Source organism: Coturnix japonica, chromosome 5 (assembly GCF_054131305.1).
Source record: "Coturnix japonica strain WE chromosome 5, WE-NBRP24, whole genome shotgun sequence".
In the NCBI taxonomy this organism is placed as follows: domain Eukaryota; kingdom Metazoa; phylum Chordata; class Aves; order Galliformes; family Phasianidae; genus Coturnix; species Coturnix japonica.
Window position 1 is genome coordinate 5799726 of NC_140667.1, and position 22598 is coordinate 5822323.

Here is a 22598-nt window from a genome sequence, read left to right on the forward strand (position 1 = left end):
CACTACAAATATTACACATTCCTTGAGACAAGGACCATAAAACAGACTAGGGAAATTTCTGAAGATGCCGTTAGTTAAGGGCTTCCTGTGGAGCTGATCTTGTGGTGTCATCCTAAGTTCCCTATCCTGATTTGACAACTTTATGGCTTTTGATTCTGAGTTATTCAAGGTGATTTAGTCATTGGTTTTTGTGGCCATATGTTTGGAGATTGCCAAATAAAGCTATTTGCAGAATATTTGATTTGACATGGGGTGCTTCTATTCTGGGGAGATGCTGTAGGATGGAGCTCAGAGGACAGCAGGAAAAGTGGAAAGGACTAAATATGTGCAGCCTGAATAATGAGTAGGAGAAGTTGGGATGAAAGGGCATCATGGTCTACATGGAACTGAAATACATGAGCATGGGAGAGAGAGAATTATGTCGCGTTTGGCAGGAGGATGTAATGAGTAATAGATGGAATGATGAAGGGGAAATAAAATTGGCTGAATGAAGTAAAGCTTCCTGACCACGAGATTTTGTTTGATTACTGACATTTCCCAGGGGACTTCTGTGATTTGGGAAAAGTTATACAAGAGTATTCAGAGCCTCACAGCATTGCACAAAGCATAGCTCCATAGTCACCTAATAACTTGGCATTGAGGACTGGATAGTGCTTCCCATTTTCTAACTGTGTTTGAGGTTCCTTGGATTCCTTGTCTTTGTCGGGCAGCTTTCATCCCCCGTGTGCTGGCTGGCCTAAGGCCACCCTTTGGGTTGGGATTACTAAGTAGTACTGCAGGTCTTGAAGAAAACCTACCTCCTGTGAGGCTGTGCACTCAAACATGTATACTGAGGCTGTGGGAATGATCCTGTTCCTTTAACAGTAAGTGTAATCATTTATGTTCTTGATACATGGCATTGGAGTGGAGTGTATTGGAAGTGTGAAACATTCTGGAACTCTTATTTGACTGGAGAATTGCTGATGTTTCCACAGAGACAAATAATGTAAGGAAAATTATTCAAGAATTTACTCAGCTTACTCAAGAAATTTCATTCCCTGATAAAGAATATGAAGCTGTCAAAGGGTGTTCCTGTCACCCATACATAGAATTATTTCATGGTGCCTTGGCTGAAGCTGACTCCAGCAGTGCCTCTGAGAGAAGTCTGTTTGAAAAATTAAGCGTATTTTTAGCTGATCTCCATGCAATTTGCTGAACTTATTTTGACTTCTGCTCAGAACTTTTTGGAGTAAACTGATAAGCGAGAGTCCATTTTGATTACAGCAATTAAGAGACCAGCATGTAGAAAACCAAGAAACCCAGAACAGTGAAGACCATTCTGGCTTCTACAAGTTGGGAAGTTCTGTTCACTGAGTTAGAAAGATGTGCTGACAGACTGTCCCCTTCTGCTTGGCCTTTCACTGCCTTCCTTATATCTAAGCAGTAGAACCAATCTCCTCATAATGCACACACATGTTGCTAAGGATGCTGCTCTTCAGGGTGAAGCAGTGGGAGAAATATTGCTAAGAACTCTGTTTTGAGACTGTTTGCAATCCATCTGCTCTTCTAAGAGCTGACTGGTTGTCAGTGTGGAAGCCCCAAGGTTTGAAACAAATCACAAAAAAAGTTGTTTTTTTCATGTACATTAATCCACTAGTAAGTAATAATAATAAAACCTTGTTATAGGATACTCCATTTTTTGAATTATCTTATTTGAATTCTAAAAGTATTATCTCGTGTGGACATGATTAACTCTGTATCAATGGGTGCATAACTTGTGCATTCTGAGATATATCTAAGGTCTACCAAAGAAAAAAGAAATAAATCATTTAGATCTGGAACAGTGATCACAATGGAAGTTTCATTTGCAAAGGATTTATGGAGACTTGAAGTCAGCATTATGCTTTGAATAAATGCATCGTTGACCAGTATCAGATTTCCATAGGCTTTATCTTGTTTTTCCTAAGCAACTGCTCATAAACTTTTGAAATATCCTGATTAGCGTTGTGGTGCTACTTGCAAATATGTTCATGGAACAGTTGATCTAAGATCACGTGATCCCTAGAAAGGAGTCCCACTTATTTAGCTGTTCCTTTCATTGTTTCATTTCAGCATACAGATATAGAGAGAACAAGTTGGCAAGGTTTCTTTTTTTCTCCTTGTTTTGCTTCTTTCATTTCAAATAACATGTAAAGTACTTTGAGAGGCTTGTTAAGCCATCACAAAAGCAAGTCCTGGTTCTGATCTGTAATTTATTGGACCCTGCTATGATGTTATAGGAGGGAAAAACAGGGAAGTTGTCGAGATGAACAGTGTAAGAGTCTCTGTCTTTGTGGCTACGGCAAGATCTTGGTGTTTTTAGTTCTTTTGTCATAACAGTACTCAAATGGATGTAAGGTAATCAAGCATCCTTCAGATCTGAAGGGAAAGGAGTCTCTTGTGTCTCATAACAAATAAATTTGACTTCTAAGGCAAGCTGAACACATGAGCTCCCTCTCTCTCCTTTCTTCCTGCACCTCTTCCCACAAGCTTCATCTCCAACTGTCTATCGCATGCAGCAGTGTTAGCACATAACAGAGGGCCTGGCCATAAATCTTCGGCCTCAAACAAAAGAATACATCGGGAAGCTTCAGAGTAAAGAACTGGGAAAGTTCCCATTTTGATCAGAGCTACACTTTCACTGACTGTTGCTTCTAGCTGACTGGATGAGGAAAATAATGAGCTTATTTGCTTTTTGTGTACTGCTGCAATCCAGACATATCAGTACATTCAGTCCAGAGAGAGAGAAGAGAGGTGTGCCTTCATAGGACTGCAGTTAAGTGCAGGACGAGGTGTGCTCAGTTCCTAATGAAGCTGCAGGGCTGCACGTTGTCTCCTGGGCATCTGTAATCAAAGAGACTCTGCCTGCTTTCCCCCCTGCATGCAGCAAGGTGTTACATCCTTATAGACTGAAATCCTCCAGCACTGATTTCAGTGGAACAGCTCTTGCCCTAAAGCACCCTTAGTCAAGTGCTTGTGTGCACGTATTCCTCTGAGTCCTGTGAAAAGTACTGAGATCTCAGCTCAAGTCAGAGCAACCTCCCCAAAACATCATTTGTTTCCCCTGAGGAGGGCTGGTGGAAGGAGTATCTTCATGCAGGGTTACTGCAAAAAGGGGCTTTGAAAGAACAAAGTGAGATATGGACTTTATGCTGTTGCAGTGTGCTTGTTTCACAGTGATGCTGTAACATGAAAGCAGGCACAGATAGTATTAAGAAAAACATGGTTGGTTCAGATCTGCTGGAGAAACCAGGACGGAGCAATTCTTGTTCTGTGCCCCTTCCATAACACCCTGCAGGCAGCGAGACCTGAGGCTGCTGGTGCTATCAGCTGCCACTGCTTACCCACTGGTGACCACAAAGACTGCAGTGTGGCAATGAGCACAGCAGGTTTACTCTGTTTGAATGTTTCCTATCACTTCTGAATCTATAAACGTTTCTTTTACATTTCAGGTGTGTATCTGTGTTCAAAGGCAACATCCCAGGGAGCTCCAAGAATTCTTAGGATCTCTGTGTGTAACAGGTACCGTTTCTGATTTCCTTCTGTACTATTGCATTTAGAGTGAAATATACTTATGTAGTGAAGTCTGCATTCTACAACAGGAAAAATGAATCCCTTAGATCGTGGTTTCCATGTATTTATTTTTATTATGTGCTGCGTTCTACAGTATATTCTTATTTTCTCCTCCAAAAATAATAATTTTAATTACTTCAGAACCACTGGGGATAATGTAAAGACCTGGGCATTTCTATCTATGTATATACCTAAGGGCTTTTTTTCACCCAGTTTCTTTTCTAAGTACCAAAATCCTGTGAGAATTCTATTTCATAATTTTAGCTGCTCCATGAATATTTCCCCTTGTATAACTGAGACTTTCAATACGCCACATATACGGGATCCGAAAGGTGTGGCCGACTGATGGCACAGTCTGAGCATCCCCAGCACCTCGGTCAGGGCAGGGAGCGCAAAGACAGCCGGCGTTGCGCCGGCTCCCAGCATCACATCGGCAGTTCGGCACAGTTCGGCTCTTGTGCCCTTCGCGGGGGCTTTAGGCGCTACAGCGCAGCGTCCCGGGCTCCGATCGCAGCTCCGGGTGGCCGCGGGGCCCCGCAGGTGCGGGAGGCGGAGCGCGGAGCCCGTCCCTCCCCGCTCCGCTCTCCGGGTTGAGCGCGGGGTCAGGGCCGTAGAGCCGGCGGGGTGCCCGGGGCTCGGCTCATCAATTTCCCGTGCTTGGTGCCCGCGGTCCGGCGCGGCGCTAATGCGGAACAAATTGAAACACATCCCCTCCGTAATTAGTTCCAGCGTTCGGAAGATTTACGGTAGAAAAGCGGTTTGAGTCCCGGCTCCCGGCCGAGATCGGCACCGAGGCCTCGGGCCGAGCGGGAGCTGCCGCCCGCGGGGGGCGCTGCGAGGAGGAGCGGGCGGCCCGGGGGTCTCCCCCGCCCGAATCTGTTCCTGCGGGGAGAGCGAGGTCGGGCCTCGGTGTGAGCCCGCGGTGTGAGCAGAAATTCGGCCCCTCTTCGCCTCTCCGCGCTCCTGTAGAGCGGTTCGCAGCTCTGTTTCTGCTGCTCTTAGCGCTTAAGTAATCAAACTCTGATCGGCTCCCCGAGTGAAAGGAGACAGATCCCCCTGCGTGCCGTGAGCGGCTCCGACAGCGCTGGGGATTTATCTCTGTTTAAGCCAGTCTCCCCCCGCTTCGAGCCGCGAGGGGATCGTTTATGGAGCTTAGTAAAGCGTGGTGAGGATGGCTGGGCCGTTAACTGGTTGGCCCAGCAGCGGAGAGCGGAACGCTGCCTGGGAGGTGCTTCACGGCTCGGGAGCAGCGCCCTGAGCCCATTTTTCCCAGGATCGAGAGGGGCTTTCTGTAGAACAACCCCTGTCCCAGAAATACTCGTTGGTTGGTCTCGTACCGTTAGCCCGTGAGCAGGATCGGACGTGGATCGTTTCCCGGGAATTATAGCTTAAAGCTATTCACCCATCTTTCTGCCCGTCCGAGATTTGGCTCAGACCGACTTTGGAGGGCAGAGGGTGGGAAGGTCCCGGCCGTGTGGGTCGGTACCCGGCAGAGCAGCCGGCGGCTCTGCGCTCTGAGCCTCGCCGAGCCCGGGATGGGCTGCGGGGCGCGGCGTGATCCCTCCGGAGGGGCCCGGGCGCAGGTTCCGGGCACCCGGGAAGGATGCGAGCGGTGTCCCCTGTACCCGCCGCACTGCTTCGAAGGGGACATGCGGCCCCGGAGCGCTTCCGACCCCGCAAAGGAGGAGGGAGCTTTTATCTCTCGCTTGTGCTGACTGTAAAGAAACGGCTGCGGGAGCTGACTCCGGCTGTTTCCCTAAAGACTCCAGCCCTCCCCTCTTCTCGGGTTGCCCCTGTCGGTTGAAGCCGTGTCCCGGCTCAGCTTTGAGGAGCGTCCCCCCGTTCCGTCCCGCACTGCCCGGTGTCCCTGCGGGCTGCCGTGTGTCGGGAGGCGCAGGTGCCAGGCGCGGTGCCTTCCGCAGGGTCTCTGCGGGCCGAGCCGGGGGCCGCCGGGAGGGAGATGAGCTGATGGCCGAGGGCGCTGTTTGCTTCAGCTCTCGGCTGTGTCTGCTGGGAATGCGAGGGCGAAGATTTGGAAGGGCTTCGGTATTCTTCCCGGGCGGAATAATGCAGAACTAAGCGATCGAGAAAACGTTGCTCCTTTTCCAGAATATTTCTCAAGTTAGGCTAATAAAAAAAAAGAAAGAAAGATAGATAAAAGCATGCAAACTAAAGAACCGTTCCGCTGCGGGAAGGGCTTTCTGTTTGTACTAAGAGAAGTCTGGTTTTCACGGGAAATCAAATGCTCCGCTTAAGCTGCACAAGGGTTTGTATTTAAGTACGTACGTTGTAGATTTTTGGAGCCGGCGGTTAACGGGACCGGCTCCACATGTTAGTCCATCTCAGAAAGACCGGGTCCAGCAGCAGCCCCGACCTTCTCGCACCGTTCCACGCCTCGGGACCCCTCGGGTGCGGGAGCGGCGGGTTGCGAGCACACAGCGGGGGCGGGCGGGGGCAGAGGGGAGCGGTCTCCTCGCTCCGAGGGAGCGGGCTGAGCTCGCTCATCTCCCGAGACCGAATTCGTTTTGCGTGTCCTCACAGAGAGCAGCAGCTCCTTCAAAGTTACGCAGCCCTTAGTATTAGCTAAGAAACCTTTCGCACTTACCGTGCGCGCGGATTTGTGTAACAAACGCACTTATGTACACATCTAAGAGGGCGATTTAAAAGCGATTTGTCTGAAGACTGCGTGTGAAAATGAACGCCGTTTCACTAGTAGCAGAACCCTACGGGTGTTGTTAATCAATGTAAGGACAACATGAAATTACACTCGACTTCGCCAGTAACGGGCCGTTTCGATTTATTTTGTTGCAGCAATTTTAAAACATCGTTTGGAGTTCGGCGATGGAAGCAGCGGTAACCTTTAATGCCGCGGGGAACGGGAACGCCGCAGCGCGAGTTGCCACCGGAGGACATCGGGGCCCACCCTTCCAGCGGCAGGTAACCGCTTTTATCACTACAGCTTCGGGGGAGCGACTTCTGACCGGGGCACGGGGGCGCGAGTGTTGCCGGCCGAGCTCGGGGCGCAACGGGAGCGCACCAACAAGCGGCCCGGCGGAGCTGTCACACGCGTGCCCCAGGGGCTCAGCCTTCCCCCCGCCGGGTCGACAGCGATGGAGGAGGGGGGCAGGATCCCGCTCTTGGTGCGCGTCTACGGCGGGAGGCGGCGGGCTCGTATCTGCGCCGGATGCCGTGGTGCGCCTGGCCGCGGCAGGCACGGCCGAGTCCCGGGGGCCTCGCCGTCCGCCCTGCCGGTAGGGGCGGGGAAAAGGTCGCGGCCCCCTGGCTGCCGGGGCTAGCCCCCTACCCGCCGAGCTGACCGGGAGGGCTGTCCGAGATAACGCGTGAAGTGCCGCCGGGTTCGTGCTGCGGAGCCGCCGTCCGGGCTGGGTAGGGAAGGGAGAGTGCGGGTCCTCCCCGGAGCTGCGCCGGGTGAGTCCCCGATGCGGGCGCTCGTTGTGCTGCGGTCCTTCCGCGGCAGCCCAGCCACCTCCTCCCCTCTAGACACAGGCGGCTCGGGGGACGCGGACGTCTCCCGCACGGGGAGAGCACCTGGAAGGACACATTTTTCCTTCGCCGGGTCGGTTCGCCTGCAGGGGTGGCGGCTTCTCCGCTCGGTGCCCGGGGCTGCGCCCCCGTCGCCCTCGGGGTCCCGCGGGACGTGCGCGGGGCTGCGGGAAGCGGTGCGGCACGTACTTACGGGGCCGCCCGCATCTCTCTGGCGGTCTCGCCAGGTCTCTCAAAAGCGAAGGGATGTTAGGGTGAGATTTAGTGGCGCTTGCACCGGAGGAAGGGTGGGAGGGATGCGTAAGGGAGATATATTCTCCCACAGTAACCTCTCCCCCTCCGTCCTCGCGTCCCCACCCCCCGGCCCCCCGCGCTCCCCACCCCCGGCTGGCCCGGGTCGGTTCAGCAGAGCGGGCTGTGGGCAGCCCCTTGACGAAGGTTGTGTGAATGGAGGATCGTCGCGGCTGACTCCTCCTCCCCTGCGAGCGCCTCTATTTGAGCTTTGCAAAGTTGAGGGCGAGCAGGCAGCCGAGGTGCGGCGTGCGAGGCGGCTGTGCCATCCCCCCCCCCACGGCACGCGCGGACAGACACACGGACACGGCCGCGGCCGCACGGACACGCGCGCACCCCGTCCTGCGCTACGAGCGGGCGCGGCCCCGGAGGCGATCCTGGAGAACAACCTTTCCCTGTCGCTGCTGCCCGCTCCCGCAGGGCTGGACCCGGGGAGCTGCGTCGCGGAGCAAACCTCCCCCAAGGGGCTGAGCTCTCCGGCCTGGTGCCTGCAGCCGGAGCCGGCCTCCGGCCTGGCGGGCAGAGGCCAGGTGTCCTGGAATAAGTGCGGCCCGGGGGGAGACTGGCTGCCCGGCGGCAGGCAGAAGGTCTGCGAGCAGATGGGGTCCGACGTCCGGGACCTGAACGCGCTGCTGCCCTCCGTGCCCTCCCTACCGGGCAACAGCAACTGCGCCATGCCGGTGAGCAGCGCGGCGCAGTGGGCTCCCGTCCTGGACTTCCCCCCGGGGGCCTCCTACGGCTCGCTGGGGCCGCACTCCTTCATCAAGCAGGAACCCAGCTGGAACGGGTCGGACCCGCACGAGGAGCAGTACCTGAGCGCTTTCACCGTCCACTTCTCCGGGCAGTTCACGGGCACGGCCGGGGCCTGCCGCTACGGGCCCTTCGGCGCCCCGCCGCCCAGCCAGCCGCCCTCCGGCCAGGCCAGGATGTTCCCCAACGGGCCCTACCTGCCTAACTGCCTGGAGAGCCAGCAAGCCATTCGCAACCAGGGTAAGGGCGGCGCCGAGCACCCGGCCTCGGGCTCAGCCCCGCGGGCACAGCCGTGGGCTCTCCGACCCGCGTTTGCCGAACGTACGGAGCCCCTGCCGCGCCCCTCCGGGCAGCTCCGGGAGCCGCTCTCGGCTCTCCCAAGGGCGCAGCGGGCTACCCCGGCCTCGGCCCTGGCTACGGCAGCCTCCTCTCTTCTCGGGGCCGTATTCGGGCTGAGGACGGTCCCGACGTGGAGATGGGGTGGCTGCCCTCAGACCATTCCCTCTGCAAGCCGTGCAGTGTAGGGGCGGGGGTAGAGTTGTTTACCTCCTCCTGAATATGCGGGCTGCTGTCCGCCCGGTGCTGTTCTCCGGGCGTTTGTCGGACCTACCTCGGGAGCGCTGGCTCCTCGGGCCGAGCCGCACGCACCGGGCGGCTTCTGGTTCCCTCTCGGCGGCTCCGCGGCAGGGACACGGCGGGCTGCGAGCGTCGTGGCCCCGCTGTTCGCTCTGCCCCCAGAAATTGGCGTGGGTGCGCGGCTAACGATCGGTCAGCCCCCGCCTACGGAACGGGGTTATCGCTTAATGGTTTTTCTTCCAGCGGCGGCAATGTAAACATCTGCTGGAGCTAACGCGAACAAGAAGGGAGAGAGAGCGGAGCTCTCGCTGGGGATCCCCGGGCTGCGCCTCCCGCCGCGTTCCGTCCCCGCTCTGCCCGGCCCGGGGGAAGGTGCCCACGCACGGCGAGGCGGCTGGAGGAGCGGGCCCGGAGCAGCGCTGTCGCAGCCGACCGGAGGGTCTCGGGGCAGGCTCTGCGCTGCCGGCGGGTGTTCTGCTCTTCCGCGGCCCAGCAGCCAGCCTCGGGCCGTAGATAGGGTGCTGCGGGTGGCCGGCCTCCAGCTCCCGGCTGTTGCGGGGTGCCTTTACTCCCAGGCGGGCCGGGGTAAAGGAGAGGGGGCCCGGACCAGGCGTTTGCCGGTCTGCCGATATCGAAAAACTGGGAGCGGAGCGCAGGGCCCAGCTCGGTTGGGGAAGTTACGCGGCATCCCCAGAGGCGGCCGTCGCAGCACGGGGCCGCTGGTGTCGTTCGGACACCTGAAAGCATTTCAGATATCTGAGACGGTTTTAATGGCCGAGCAGAAGTAGTGACGAGAAGGACAAGGTGGTTGAGTAGGTGCCCTCTGATTTCTAAGCCCCCAAAGCGAAAGGGAGCCTTTAGCGCTCAGAAACACAGCACCCGTCTTGGCTGCGGCCTTAAGCCGGGCAGGGTTCCGTGCGGGCGGCTCCGCAGCTCGCGGGCACACCGCTGTACCCCGAGACGGCGGCAGCTCCCGCAGTTGGCAGCGAGTCGTGCAGGTGTGTGCGTGGCCGTGCCCTGCTGCGGGGGGCAGAGCTCGGGCAGCACGGCTGCGGTGCAGCCCCTCCCTCCCGCTCCGGCCCGTCCGGGTAGCGCTCCTTCCTTCGCCGAGGAGGAATTCGGCAAAGGGTGCTCGCTTTTCTATTGATTGATTTATTTATTCTCGGCAGCGGATAAAAAGTTCTTGTTTTCGCTCTCCTCAAGGTTGAACTCCCGGGCTTATAGCCTGTTCTTCCGACCGTGGGAAAGACGTTACCTTGGCTCTGCGATGACACTTCAGCCAAGTCTAGGCTGGGGCGTGGGGGTAGGGAGCGAGGCTTTGGAAGCTCTGCCCAGCTTTCCCCTTCTGGTCCGCCCGTCTCCTTCATCCAAGCTGGGCTCCTCCACAACTGGAGTCCTCCCGCGGGCCCCGTGCTGCAGCAGCTGTATAGCTTTCAATTATTTTCAGCACATTTTAATCAGGCCCGGCTCTGATAAAGCCCTAATTAAAGAGACCTCGCTATCGGCAGCTCGGTTCAGAACTCGGCTTTCTTATCACATTCCTGAAGCTTTGGGTCAGGCAACACCGGAAAATGCGGCCAAAACATCGTTCTGCACCGAGCTGCGTTGTGAAGGTCGCCAAAAATCTGCGCCGGGCCAAATGTACCGTAGAAAGTGTCAGTGTTTTCGGAACGTAAAAAAAGAAAGAAAGAAAGAAAGAAGAAAAGGGGGAAAGGGAGTTGAAGGCTGAGCATCTGCCCTGAGGGCCAAGGGAGGAGATAAGGAGCGAGAGGCGCAGCTGTGGGCCAGCATCCCGCACGGTACCGCGCTGTCAGCGCCGCTCGCACCGCCGTGAGCGGCTCCGGGCGGGGGCAGGCGATGGGCCGGGGCGAGGGAGCCCCGCCGTGCCGGGTCGGCTCCAAACCGTCCCGAAGGTGAGGGCTATAAAGCCTTCGGGATTTTTCTGTTGGGGACATTTTTTCTGATGGGGACACCAGCAGGTTGGTCAACCCCCGTATCGCGGCTCGATCCACTTTATTGTCTGCAGAGACAATCAACTGCGGAAACGGCACCCGGATCCTTGCGTTACTCCCATCGTAACGCCTCGGAAAAGCGCCTGTGATTATCAGCCGGGCACCCGGGTCCGAAGGGGGCTGGCAGAAGAGCCCGGCGAGTGCCCGAGCGGAGGGAGCGGGCTGAGAGACGGGACGGTGTGAGAGCGGGCGCTCGGGGCCGGCCTCGTTTGTTTTCCCAGCCCTCTCCGGGCTTTCTGTTTTGTTTTGCTGGAAGAGTGACTTCGGAGGAGCTCGGTTCTGGGGGCAACTGCTGACGAGCCGAGAAGCCGCCGAGATAATATTACTTTGTAATTACTTTCTTAGCCGAAGTTGTTTAGCCAGCTCCAAGTCATTAATGAAAGTCGGTGTCCGAGCACCTGATTTACGGGCTCGCAGCGGCCCGGGGTCAGCAGAGGTGCTCGCGTTCCATCTGAATCTGCCCAGCGTAGGAAACCAAATCGGCTGTTTGTTATTTTGGAGAGCAATTTTCGCTGAAAGGAGGAGTTTTAGTTTTGCGTGAAACATTCTTTATTGCAGACTCTTCAGAAAGCTGCTCTTAAAAAAAAAAAAAAAAAGAGAGAGATTAAAGGGTAACTTCTAAATTGGAAACGGCAGAGGAGTACACAGAGCAGATGGGAATCTTCCTCTTTAATATGAGCAACAATTAATGAAAACATCCTTTTTATTACCGAAGCCGATCTGTTCTCTTGAAACGTGAACGAGACTTCCGACTTTCCTCCCTAAGGAGCGGGCTGCCCGCCTCGGCCCTCCCGGGAGCTGCCCCCCTGTACCCCGCCAGCCCCACACCCCGGTACTCCCGCACCCCTCGGGGTCACACGGCATTTCCCTGCGCCCCCAGCCCCACAAGTGCCCGTGGGTGTGCTGGGGGAGTGGACATGGGGACGCCCCTGGCTGCGCCTCTCCCCGCTGTGCCCGCGGCGCTGGGTCTGCCCCGGGGGCTTCTCTCACTCGACGGCCGCGTGGAGCCGCTCTGCGGGGGGCAGGTGCGGGCCGGGCAGCCCCCTGACCCCACGGTGCTTTCTCCGGCAGGTTACGGCACCGTGGCCTTTGACGGGACTCCGAGCTACGGCCACACGCCGTCTCACCACGCCGCGCAGTTTACGAACCACTCTTTCAAACACGAGGACCCCATGAGCCAGCAGCCGTCTCTAGGTAATGGCTCCCGGGCGGCCCGGCCGGCACGGCGCGGGGCTGGACGGCGGCCGCGGCACGGGCTAACCCTGTCCCTTTCTCCGCAGGGGACCAGCAGTACTCGGTGCCCCCTCCGGTGTACGGCTGTCACACCCCCACGGACAGCTGCACGGGCAGCCAGGCCCTGCTCCTGCGGACCCCCTACAACAGGTACCTCCGCCTCGCCCCGTTCTCACTCCCCTCGTTTCGCTTCGGTTGCTGCTCGGGATGCTCTGCTGCCGGGCGTGTTGCGCCAACGGCTTTCTTTTGCAGCAGGAAAAGAAGGTCGGGTCTGCTTTCCTCTTGAAACAAACAAACTAAAGCAAAACAACGACAACAACAAAAAGGAAAATAGGAGGCACGCGTTTAAGTAAAAACCTGGCGCTGGCCCCATAGCCCAGACCCGCCGCGCCTCGGGCTTTCCCCTGCCGAGCCGGGCACCCGGCAGGTGCCGTCCCCGTTCCCGGGCCGCAGGGCTCCGCCGGCCGAGCCCGGTCCAAGCGTGTCCCAGAACATCCCTCGCTGCCCGAGGCGGGGCCCGGTGTCCGCAGCCCCACGCGCGGCTGCCCCGCTCCGGCCCCACGGCGCAGCGACCCGGCTGGGCAGAGGAGGGCAGGGCAGGGCAGGGCAGGGCCGGCGGTGCGCGACGAGAGTGTGCGGGGTCGGGCGGTTGTATGTCAGTTCCCTGTAAGGTTTGGGCTCCACTCCTTTGAGCGGAGGGGACCGGACAGCAGAGAGGTGATTTTTGGAGCACGGGGCGATACAGCCCTCAGATTTCCTTGCTGGGAGGAAAGTGCTTGTGGAGTTTTGCTCCCGCAAACAGAAGGCCCGCTGCGATCGCGGCTTCTCTTCCTTTTTGGTGTGGCGTGGGGGCTGGGCGTGCCTCTCGCAGTTTTACAACGTGTTTAGTGAGAAGTTCCCCAAAATTTATTCTTCAACTTTTTGTGAACTTGGAGCCGGTCCCGTATCTCGGAGTTGCTAAGTAACTGCAGCACACAAAACAATGTCCCTGCGCGAAGGAAGCCGCGGCGGCTCCTCTCGTAGGCCGGGTCTATCGCCTCTGATTAATCAGAACTGGAAGTGGGACAACACAATTCTGTCACTTCCAGAAGCCGCTTCGCTAACGAACGTGAGTTGACGTCAAGGGAAGGAGGGAATGAGGTAATGAAGGAAGGAAAGAAGCCTATCCAGAGAGATTAGCGTGTGGAATAATTGGCGGGGAGAGCTCCTGGCCGAGTGGACCGAAGCGGCTCCCCTCGCGGGGCCGTCTATAATTAGGTTACGCGGGGAGCCTTACGAAGGCAGCGCACCCCGCGGGGTTTCTCTGCCCTCGGCGGGGCGGCTTCTTCGCCGCTCTGCTCTGCACTTTGGCCACCGGCTCCGAGCTCAGTGAAGGCTGCAGCCCTTCCCTCGAGTGGGGACCCTCCTCGGTGCGAAACCAGCCCAGCTCCTGCCGTTTCCCCGGCGAGCAGCGCCGGTTCTTCCGAAGGGTCTGCAAAGCGTGATCCGAGGGGTTCTTTTTCTCATGTTCCACTGAAGCAGCCAGAACAGGTGGCCGAGCTCGAGCACCCCTTGTCCTCAGCTCCACGGGCGCAGAGGCATGCGGAGAAAAACGACTTGCCTTGCACATAAGCGTTTTGTTAGGTGGTGCCGTCAAGGCAAGCGGGTGGCCAGGTACCGTGTAGAGATGAGCCTGTCTCGCTGTCCGCTTTTCCGGCGGCCTGAGAATCAACCGCCCTCTTTTTGTCCGAAGCTGATTTGACAGAGTCTGTATGACCATTTGTAAGCGTGTTTTCACCTCGTGCCTGTTTGCGCAGCTTCAGGTTCAGCCCCGTAGTGCTCCTTGCGGCCCGTGCCCATAGAGCGGGAGCTTCCGACCACCTTTAGCAGTGGAACAGGGCGGTGTGGCCGGGAGCAGGAGCTCGGCATAGTGGGGCTTTGCCTTTTTCCTCGGCGAGGTTTGTCCCGCACCGCCCGCCCTATTCGCACCCGTGGTGCACGGCACGAGGCGCCCTGCGGCGGGGCTGCCGAGCCTGCCACGGAGGGTTCATCGACCCCCGCCCCATCCGAGCTTTCGGCACTGCTCGGCCTTACACCCTCCCTCTGGGTCCCTTCGGGCTTCATCCGAGCAGGCGGGTGACCGCGGGGCGGCTTTTGCCCGGGACGCAGCCGGGCACGGGCGGCGGGCTGCCGTGGGGCGGTGACGTGGGGATGTGAACTTTTCTACCTCGCGCTGCTTGATGTAGTAAACATGCCCGATGTTGAAAATTTACTGTGAGTCACACTTACAAAGACTTTAAAAGTGGAGGAGTCTCGGTTCAGATTATAGCTCTCTCTGTGCAGAGGTCAAGAACTCGGTAATACCGTGGTGCAGGCCAAAACAAACTCTATATGATCTACTACTGGTTTCCTTTTAAGTTCCCTTTTTGCTCCGCGTGGACTTCCTTTTATTCCACTCCAACTTACATTAATCCCGTTGTGGAAACGTTCCCCCCTTCCTCTCCTTTCTCTTTAAAAGCATCTCCGTAATGAAAATAAGTTATTTTTAGCGTCTCCTTTGTGGCCGTTTGGAGGGCCAACGATTCCGATTGGAATCAATGCAAGCACGTCCCCAGGGACCCGCTTCCCTTCTCCTAACCCAAGACTCATTCGAAGCAGAGATGTTGACTAGAGCTACTAATTCCACGAGCTCATCTCTCGGTCCCGTCATTGAGAAGCCGCGCAGACGCGTCACGCGTCGGATGCGACGCTCTCCATCCTTCGGTGATGTCCCCTTGTGTCCCCCTGCAACCCAAAGCGTGCCCGAAGGCCAGCGCGGCCCCGGCCCCAACTCTCAGCCTGCCCAAGTTGGGCCGTCTATGTCCGGCACCGGCTACCGAGCGGGTCCTTGCCCCCCTCCTCCCGAAGCCCATCCCTCCGGGAAGCGCTGCGCCGCCGGGCTGCCGTCGGGGCTGCAAGGAGAGGAGCGGAGCGCGGTCGGGAACCGGGAGGCAGGAGGGGGCTTGAGGGAGGCTGGAGGTGGAACGGCGGGCTGCGGCTTAGTCCGGGGCTCTCGGTTTGGACGCTGTCACCCGACGGCGGAGTGCGGTACGGTGGCTGCTGGCGAGTGACAAGATGAATAAGTGTATTACTTTATGAAAAAGCAAAGGAGGGGAAAAAGTGGATATCGTGGGGGAGGCTCTTATAAATGAACTGTCAAGGGAGAGAAAGTTAAAGGGAAATCTCCTGCTGTAAATGCATCGGGCGGGCACTTCTAATAAAAATCAGGGTCCTGGAGGAATTAATTACGGCAGCATTACAGGAAGAATTCGTGGAATTGCAAAACGTAGTTGGCACAGACCAGCACGAGCGTCTATTGCAAATGGGGAAACTGCAGGAGAGTTTAACAATCCCCGAGCTGATATGCGGGACATTGTAGTAGCATAATAGCGGTTCAGACACACTAATGAATAATAGCGTCCGGTGATACTGACAAATGGTACCGCGCATACTTCGAGATTGAAGTCACTTAATTTGTTTTTATATGCAAAAGCTTCCCACTGGAATCTGACTTTTTTAGGTCGCTTCTACCTGCCACGCACAAAAAGAAGAAGAAGAAGAAAGAAAAATGCCCTCTTTAGTAACAGGATGAGGGAAACTCATTGCCCGAGCGCGGTGAATCCCGGCGCAATTAATCAGCCCTGACGCGCCTTATTGCGAACGCCCGTTCCCCACCCGGCATCGATCGCGGCGCCCGGCGCAGGGGCCGCTCCCTCCCGCAGCCCTTCCCGGGAGCTTCGGGCCCGGCTCCGTCTCCCGTGGGCTCCGCTCAGCCCCGCTCCGCGCTGGGAGCCGAGCCGTGCCCGCTCCGAAGAAGCCGCGGATGCCGCCGTCGCTGCCGGTTCCCAGAGCGCCGCAGCGAGCGGGCAGACATCCCAGCGCGTTCCCGTCGCGAGCTTAGTTTATCGCTCAGCCACTCCATTTTTCTTCTGCCTGTCAAGCCTCTAGATGTAGTGCCATCCATCACGAGTCACGATAGCTGTTTCACTCCATTAACCACGTGATCTTTTACACTCCCGGTTAAAACAGTTAACAGATTTGCCTTTTTAAAACAAATAATCTGCTTTGTTAGCCCGCGGGTCCCTTTTCATTAATTTCAATGTGCCAATATCGGATGTGACTTTTCTGCAAGGGAAAAAGCTTCATGTCTCAGCTTGTAGGTTACAAGGGTGTCCCTTCCCTTCCCTTCCCTTCCCTTCCCTTCCCTTCCCTTCCCTTCCCTTCCCTTCCCTTCCCTTCCCTTCCCTTCCCTTCCCTTCCCTTCCCTTCCCTTCCCTTCCCTTCCCTTCCCTTCCCTCTTTTCCCGATGAACAAATGATTACATCGATAAGATGCATTGCATAAATAAATATGTTGCTGTTTTTAGATCTAAAGGCGATAACGAAATGTTGCTATTTAGACGAGTCGATGCTAAACGGGCGGCGGTGCGTTTGGTTCTAATTCTGGCTATTTCCACCACAGTGACAATTTATACCAAATGACGTCCCAGCTGGAATGCATGACATGGAACCAAATGAACTTGGGATCCACGCTGAAAGGGTAAGGCGCTGCACTCTTGTCTAACCTTTCTCCCAAAGTGATCACATTAGGCATCCAACGTCCCGTTTGATTTTACGGCCGGACTCCGATGCCCAGCCCGATCAGCGGAGCCGTGCACTGCTGCAGAGCGGCTGCAAGTTGCCGGCACCCCTCGAACCGAGCTCCCTGGGGCCGCCCGCCCTCCCGAAGGGCCGCCCCGGCTGCCCCTTCCTACCGCCCCTCTTCCCTTTCCCTCCCTTCGCCGGGCCCTGCGTCCTGTGTCCCGGCCCGCCGCCTCCCGGCTTCCTTCCTCCCGTCCATTGTCGCCCTCCCACCTGCGGGGAAGAGGCTCCGGCCCGCCTCCCCCGCGGGGCTTCCTGCCGCCGGCCGCTCAGGAAGGCCCCGAGGCGCCGCGGGGCCCCGCCGGGGTGGCGGCCACCGCAGGGACTGCGCTCCCCGACTAGTGGCCCGGCCGGGGGCTGCACGGCGATCCTCCCCGGGAGGGTGCCGCGGGAGCGAAGGGGCACGGGGCGAGCCCGGCGGGGCGGAGCCGTACAGCAGCCCGTGCCCAGTGCCCCGACGGTGCTCCCGTGGGCTGGTTGTCCCACGAGGGAGCTTCAGGCAAGGGGAGGGCCGCTCAGCTGGTGCTCCTCTGTACGTTCACCTCACTTCAGACCAATGCTGCCGTGAGTGAAAGAGCCACCTTTAGATCCTACTCGAGGTAGAGCCAAAGACTGCCTGCCATGCCCTGAATAGATGGAAACTTCCCTCCCGAAGGTTGGTGATGTTGGTATCACCGACATGCTTTGAGACGTTGCCATTGCCTAAGCACACGCTGGCAGTCTCACTTGAGCAGCAAAAGAAATCTAGAAAATAGCACACACATCTGTGCTTTCACAGTTGTCCATGAGTGCGGAAGCCTTGGTTGATACTGGGTTTGTCCATACAATACAGTGCTGCAGTGTGAAGGAAGTAATATCCTGGACCTACTCCTGTCTCACTCCCAAAGGGTGCTGGAAGGCTGAGGGGACAGATAATAGAGTAGTAACCTGTGTATGTTGGAATGACCTGAACTGAGTCTAAGGAGATCTGCCAAGGACATCTCTTGTGTTTAAGAAGATCCCCAAATCCTACCATTGTGCACAGCTCAGTGCCTTTTGTGCTGCCGATTCTTTCTTTTTAAAGGTTATTTCATTTCCTACTCTTTTTCCCCCCCCCATAACTGTTTGTGATTTCCTCCTTAATCTGTGCACTTTAAAGATCAGTCATCGCAATATTAGACACTGTTTTGTCTCTTCTGAAGAAAATATCCTGCAAAATGGAGTAACGCATCAACCTTGACTGAGGTCCAAGTTATTAAAGCGAGGAAGAGGTTATTCTTTGGGGAACTCAGCAAAGAGGAAAAAAAAAAGAAAAGGCACAATAGAAATATTGAAGGAGCACTGAGCAAAATAAATGGCTTTTTGCTTGTCCAGGAGTCAGACTGCTAGCAGTGTAAAGTATGTGACCTAGAATGCATGAAAGAGGGGGGGGGGGGGGGAAAAGGAGAAATCATGATGAATGATCTATGGTAAAACAAAGCTGAAAGTTTTGGTGTAGGCCAAGGTTGTAGAATCTGTGGAAAATCAGTGCTAGACATAGCCTCATCTCTGGTAATATGAGCCAAAATAGTTATCTGTCTTTTCTGGCCGAGAGTTACAATACACAGCACCTCCAAGCTCGGTTGCCACGAACATAAGGTATTCTTCCCAAGATTTACATCTTTAAAATATATGAACTGTTCATAAGTGATTCCCAGGCGTTTAGTATTTCAGATGCTTTTCTCAATCTTGTAATTTAAGGATTTTGGAATCGGTCTTTCTGTTGAAATACAGAGCTTCTAGATTCTGTTCAATGATGACAGTCCTTGTTTAGCTCCTTGCCTTGGGTTCTTCCCAGCACTTCTTCCTGGCTTAGCTAAGGCTTGTGTGCTTTGTAATCAGGAAGGAAACATTACCAGTATGTTCTGCAAGTAGTTAGACTTGCTATCATCTAAAACTTAGGTGCACTTGACGCTGGACAAGTTCAGCTCCTTGTTTTCTGGGTTCAGGATGAGTTTATTAATACCCTGAAATGAAGTGGTTACCATGTATTTTATGTAGAGATAGCAGCTTCTGTCCTTAACTTGTGAAGCAGTTTCGCTGCAAGCATTCTGGTTTTAGCTGGTTACATTGTTTTGCCAGCATCTGATCAATCAGCTGTAAAAGCTCACTTTGAATTCAGAGTTTGTTATTTGGCCATGAATACTGTCAGGTGGTCAAAGCTGTGTCCTTTTCACTCATCACCACGATCATTCCTGCTGAGCTGTGAGGACAAGAAGCTTCTTCAGCTCTATGGGTGCCTTCTGTGTTTAGTGCCTTTAGTAAGTGTGTTAAGGAATGGCAGAAGGCACGGTCTGCGTGTCAAGCTGAGGCCAGCATTAAAGGGGATGGAACAGAGTGCCTGTTCAGACACTGTAACTGGTGGAGAGAGAAACACAAGGTGAACGGAGGTGTTGTCTTCTGACTGCACAGCCACATGAAAGACTAGCAAGTAAAAGGGAGAGATGTATGCAGGGAAATGGGTAGAAGTGTTGCAGTTAGACTACTCCAGAATACCGACTCAGTTCCTGAATGTTAAATTTTAAACATTTATGCCTGTTGGTAAGCCAAAAGGAAGACTGAGGGCCCTAAAGAAGCCTAAACAAGCAACCTGTTCAAGGAGCTGTCCTGGAGACTTCTCTGCTGTTCTTGAGCTTTAGGCAGAAGAGAGGGCTGTCTTCTTCTCTGCAGGAGTTGCCACATAAATGGGCAGTTTCAGGGATCTGAAGGGAGAGCTTCAAGGTTAATGTGGTGAACGTCACTGTTTGCTGATGGTATTTTGTGGTACTTGGTTGGGAGGGCAGGACTGGGTTTATACTGCTGCAAGAAAGCTGTGTGTCCTCAGATCTCAGATGTCTCAGATTGGGTGTCATAAATCTGTGGACACTTTTTCCCTCAGTTTCTGCCCTTGTATTACTTTTTTATTTGTACAATGTGGAAAATGCTATTGCCCTTCGTAGTACTATTGCAAAGGCTGTCCTCACAACTTTAAAATCCTCTGATATTGTGACATATTCTGTGTAAAAGGGACATAGAAATAATATATGCCAAGCAGGAAAATATGGCATGATAGACAGCGGTAGCCACATACCCAGTGACAAGACTTTATAGAAATATTGCATGGTTTTATCTTCAGCTGCTTGAATGAGAGTTGTAAAACGTATTTCTGACATTAACCTTGAGTCATATGTAAAGCCAGATAAATGTAGTGGCTTTTTAAAAACCTTTTTACTTCTGCTTGTGTTTTAAATGGTCAGTGTGTCTGAAAGACATTTGTACATATTCTGCTCGCTCATGTCCACTGGAAGGAAAATTAGGTACGATCTTTATAGAATGCTGTGAGAACTGCATGTAAAACAAGACAGGGACAACTTATTTTGACTAGGAGTGAATTGTGAAGGTTTTTCTGTTTCCTACAATGGTATTATCAGTAAAATAGGGAGGTGTAAAACTTCCTACTCGGGGTCAATTCTGCAGTCAAGATGAATTTGAAACAGACAGTGACCCACTGCCTATTGTACTCCATTTTCCCTTTCCCACTGTTAGCTGAGGGCCTCGTTTCAAAGGGAAGTGTTGGGTGAAATCCCGATTCTACTGCAGTCAAAGGAAAAAAAACCCTTAGCTGTTGAAGTCAATGAGACCAGTCCCCTGCAATCCAATGCCTTCCTCTTGTCAGCCAGCTGGTTTTCTCATTGAAGATGGCAGAATGGCTGCAGTATGTGAAATAACATTTTTGTAATGTTCATTGCCTTGGAAAGTAGAGATAAAAATGCAGCTTTATAGTCCACACTCCGTAATGGTGTTAGACAAAAAACAGGCAGACACATGATCTTCTATGTAACTAATCAGAATCTTTTTGCTGTCTCCATACGTATTTTTCCCAGGGTGCGAGGATGGTAAATATTTTAGCAGAGGGAATTAGCTCTCCTTCTCTTCCTTTATGTTCTGTTATCAACAGGACTGGCCCACACCCTCACTTTGCCTCATTTTTGGCTCTGTTTCTAAACCCTAAGATTCCTGTTCTTGCATTGAAACACAATTAAATTGAGGCTTAATGCGGTGCCTGTTTTATGTAATCTTGCTTTCTGGCTTTTTTTATTCTTCCAAGCCTGAATCTCATGAATCAATTTGTATTCATGTTTTCATCTGAAATTTTCTAAGTCTTCTCAGTGTGCCCTAAAGCTTCCCCTTTTTGGTTCACAAAATAATAATAAAAGGCTTAACTCTACAGATTAAGCTGTAACTGGTTTATGCATTAGACAGACAGTTTCAGCTTAACAAAGTAAAAATGGTGTGAGAGAGAAATTGCAGCTTGATTATTTTTTTTAAAATATTCAGATTAGAATGTCATCTTTTATGAGTTTTTTTTTTATAACCACTTAGATTGATATAACTCTCTAAAGCTGCTCTGTTTTTCATCACACATTCTCATCAGTAAAACCTTCATTTTTATTAATCTTTGTACGATCTGTACAACTTTGAGATTAATCATTTAAAAGAGCTACTCTCCGGGTGTTCAGGATATGCTGGACCAGCGGTCAATGCAAGCCTTTCTAACTACTCTGCAACACTATTGCTTGCTTAGCATTTCGCCTTGCAAGTATCAGTCTTTGTTTCCCAGTTATCTAGAGTTACATTGTATGGATATGTTTCCAAGTCTGTTTCTGGCTGCCTAGAACCAGAGAAGAAAATAATGAGAGTGGTGAGGTGCTGGAACAGCTGGAGGTGTTCAAGGCCAGGCTGGATGGGGACCTGGGCAGCCTGGTCCAGTATTAAATGGGGAGGTTGGTGGCCCTGCCTGTGGCAAGGGGCTTTGGAGCTTGGTGATCCTTGAGGTCCCTTCCAACCCAGGCCATGCTGTGGTTCTGTGAGTTGTAGTTTCACCAGCAGTCCACCCTGTGGGAAAGGAACATGTGGTCCTGCTGGAGAATCCTCTCACTCCTGAGGTGTCAATGCTTACCTGGCCTGAACCATCACTGCTCATCTGGACAGCATGGTATCATCTCTAATGTGCCATCTTTTTGATTCACAATGCAGATGTTGTTAGAAGGATCTGGGATGTACGGTGCAGCCATCATAGTGCTTCGGTGGAGGTCTGGAATGTTACCTGTTCTGGAGAGTGTCCTGGGGCAACTTTTTGTTGTTATTTGTATAGATCTTGTGACCTATGTGCGTGAAGTGTTTTCTGTTTGTCTGTTTAAACACAGACTGCCTGACAAGAAAAGCTGAAAGCTAAGGGATCTTTTACCCTCTGAAGATTCTCATTGATTTAATGTGCTGGAGCCATACACTTGCCAGTTACTTGCATCATTCACATGCAGTCATTATCTTCTGTAGGCAGTAAAGTAGACTTTTGAGTTTCAGCAGTGTAGGAGATTTATATTTGCAGTCAGAGCTTTTATTTTAGTATGTAAACTACAAGCATTATAAAGCAAGCCTGCTGTGTAAAGCATGGCGTATGTTTTGTGGCATACATCATGGGGACACAGACCAAAAAAAATCTTATTTCACATTAAAGTTACTACTGATGGAAGGTGAAGTTCAAGAGAGCAGTGATGGGGACTGGTTTTGAACCCTCCCTTCAGCGTTCACATTTCTCCACTCATCAGGAGGAGCAGTCACACGTTAATTTCTTTCTTCTCAAAGAGCAGATTATTCCATAGTGAATAAATATCACCTTGAGCACAAAACCTCACTGTTTCGAAGTCATCATCGTTATGACCATACAGACAGCACTGATGAGACTGTTCGTTATGTGAGATGGGAACTATGATTCCTGCTTGCTAGAAAGTTCCTCAAAGAGAGCTGTTTAAATAGGTGGCTCTTCACCTGTTAGTGTTCCATTGGTTGAGAAGCTCTGAAAAGTTTTTATCTTCTAAGCGTAGCAGTTTTGTGTAAAGCTATAATGAAGTATAATTAGAAATAATGGGAGGAAATACAAAAAAAGGCTGAATGTTGAGGAAGCCATCCCAAACATGCAATAAAA

At 53.5% G+C, this 22598-nt stretch overlaps 1 protein-coding gene across 6 annotated transcripts in view; it reads left to right on the forward strand.

Annotated features, from left to right (window-relative positions):
- Positions 1-6402: 6402 nt before the first annotated feature.
- The window catches only part of WT1 (WT1 transcription factor), a 31796-nt gene continuing 15600 nt past the window's right edge, over positions 6403-22598 (forward strand). For 4 of the 6 annotated variants that reach the window (XM_015863502.3, XM_015863500.3, XM_015863503.3 and 1 more), the window contains exons 1-4: positions 7618-8376; positions 11796-11918; positions 12005-12107; positions 16437-16514. In XM_015863502.3, coding sequence (XP_015718988.1) covers positions 7986-8376; positions 11796-11918; positions 12005-12107; positions 16437-16514 — 695 coding nt within the window. In that variant the 5' untranslated portion in view covers positions 7618-7985. Of the gene's footprint in view, positions 6529-7617; positions 8377-11795; positions 11919-12004; positions 12108-16436; positions 16515-22598 lie in introns of those variants that run through there. The other 2 variants (XM_032444725.2, XM_085549925.1) reach the window with 1 other exon arrangement.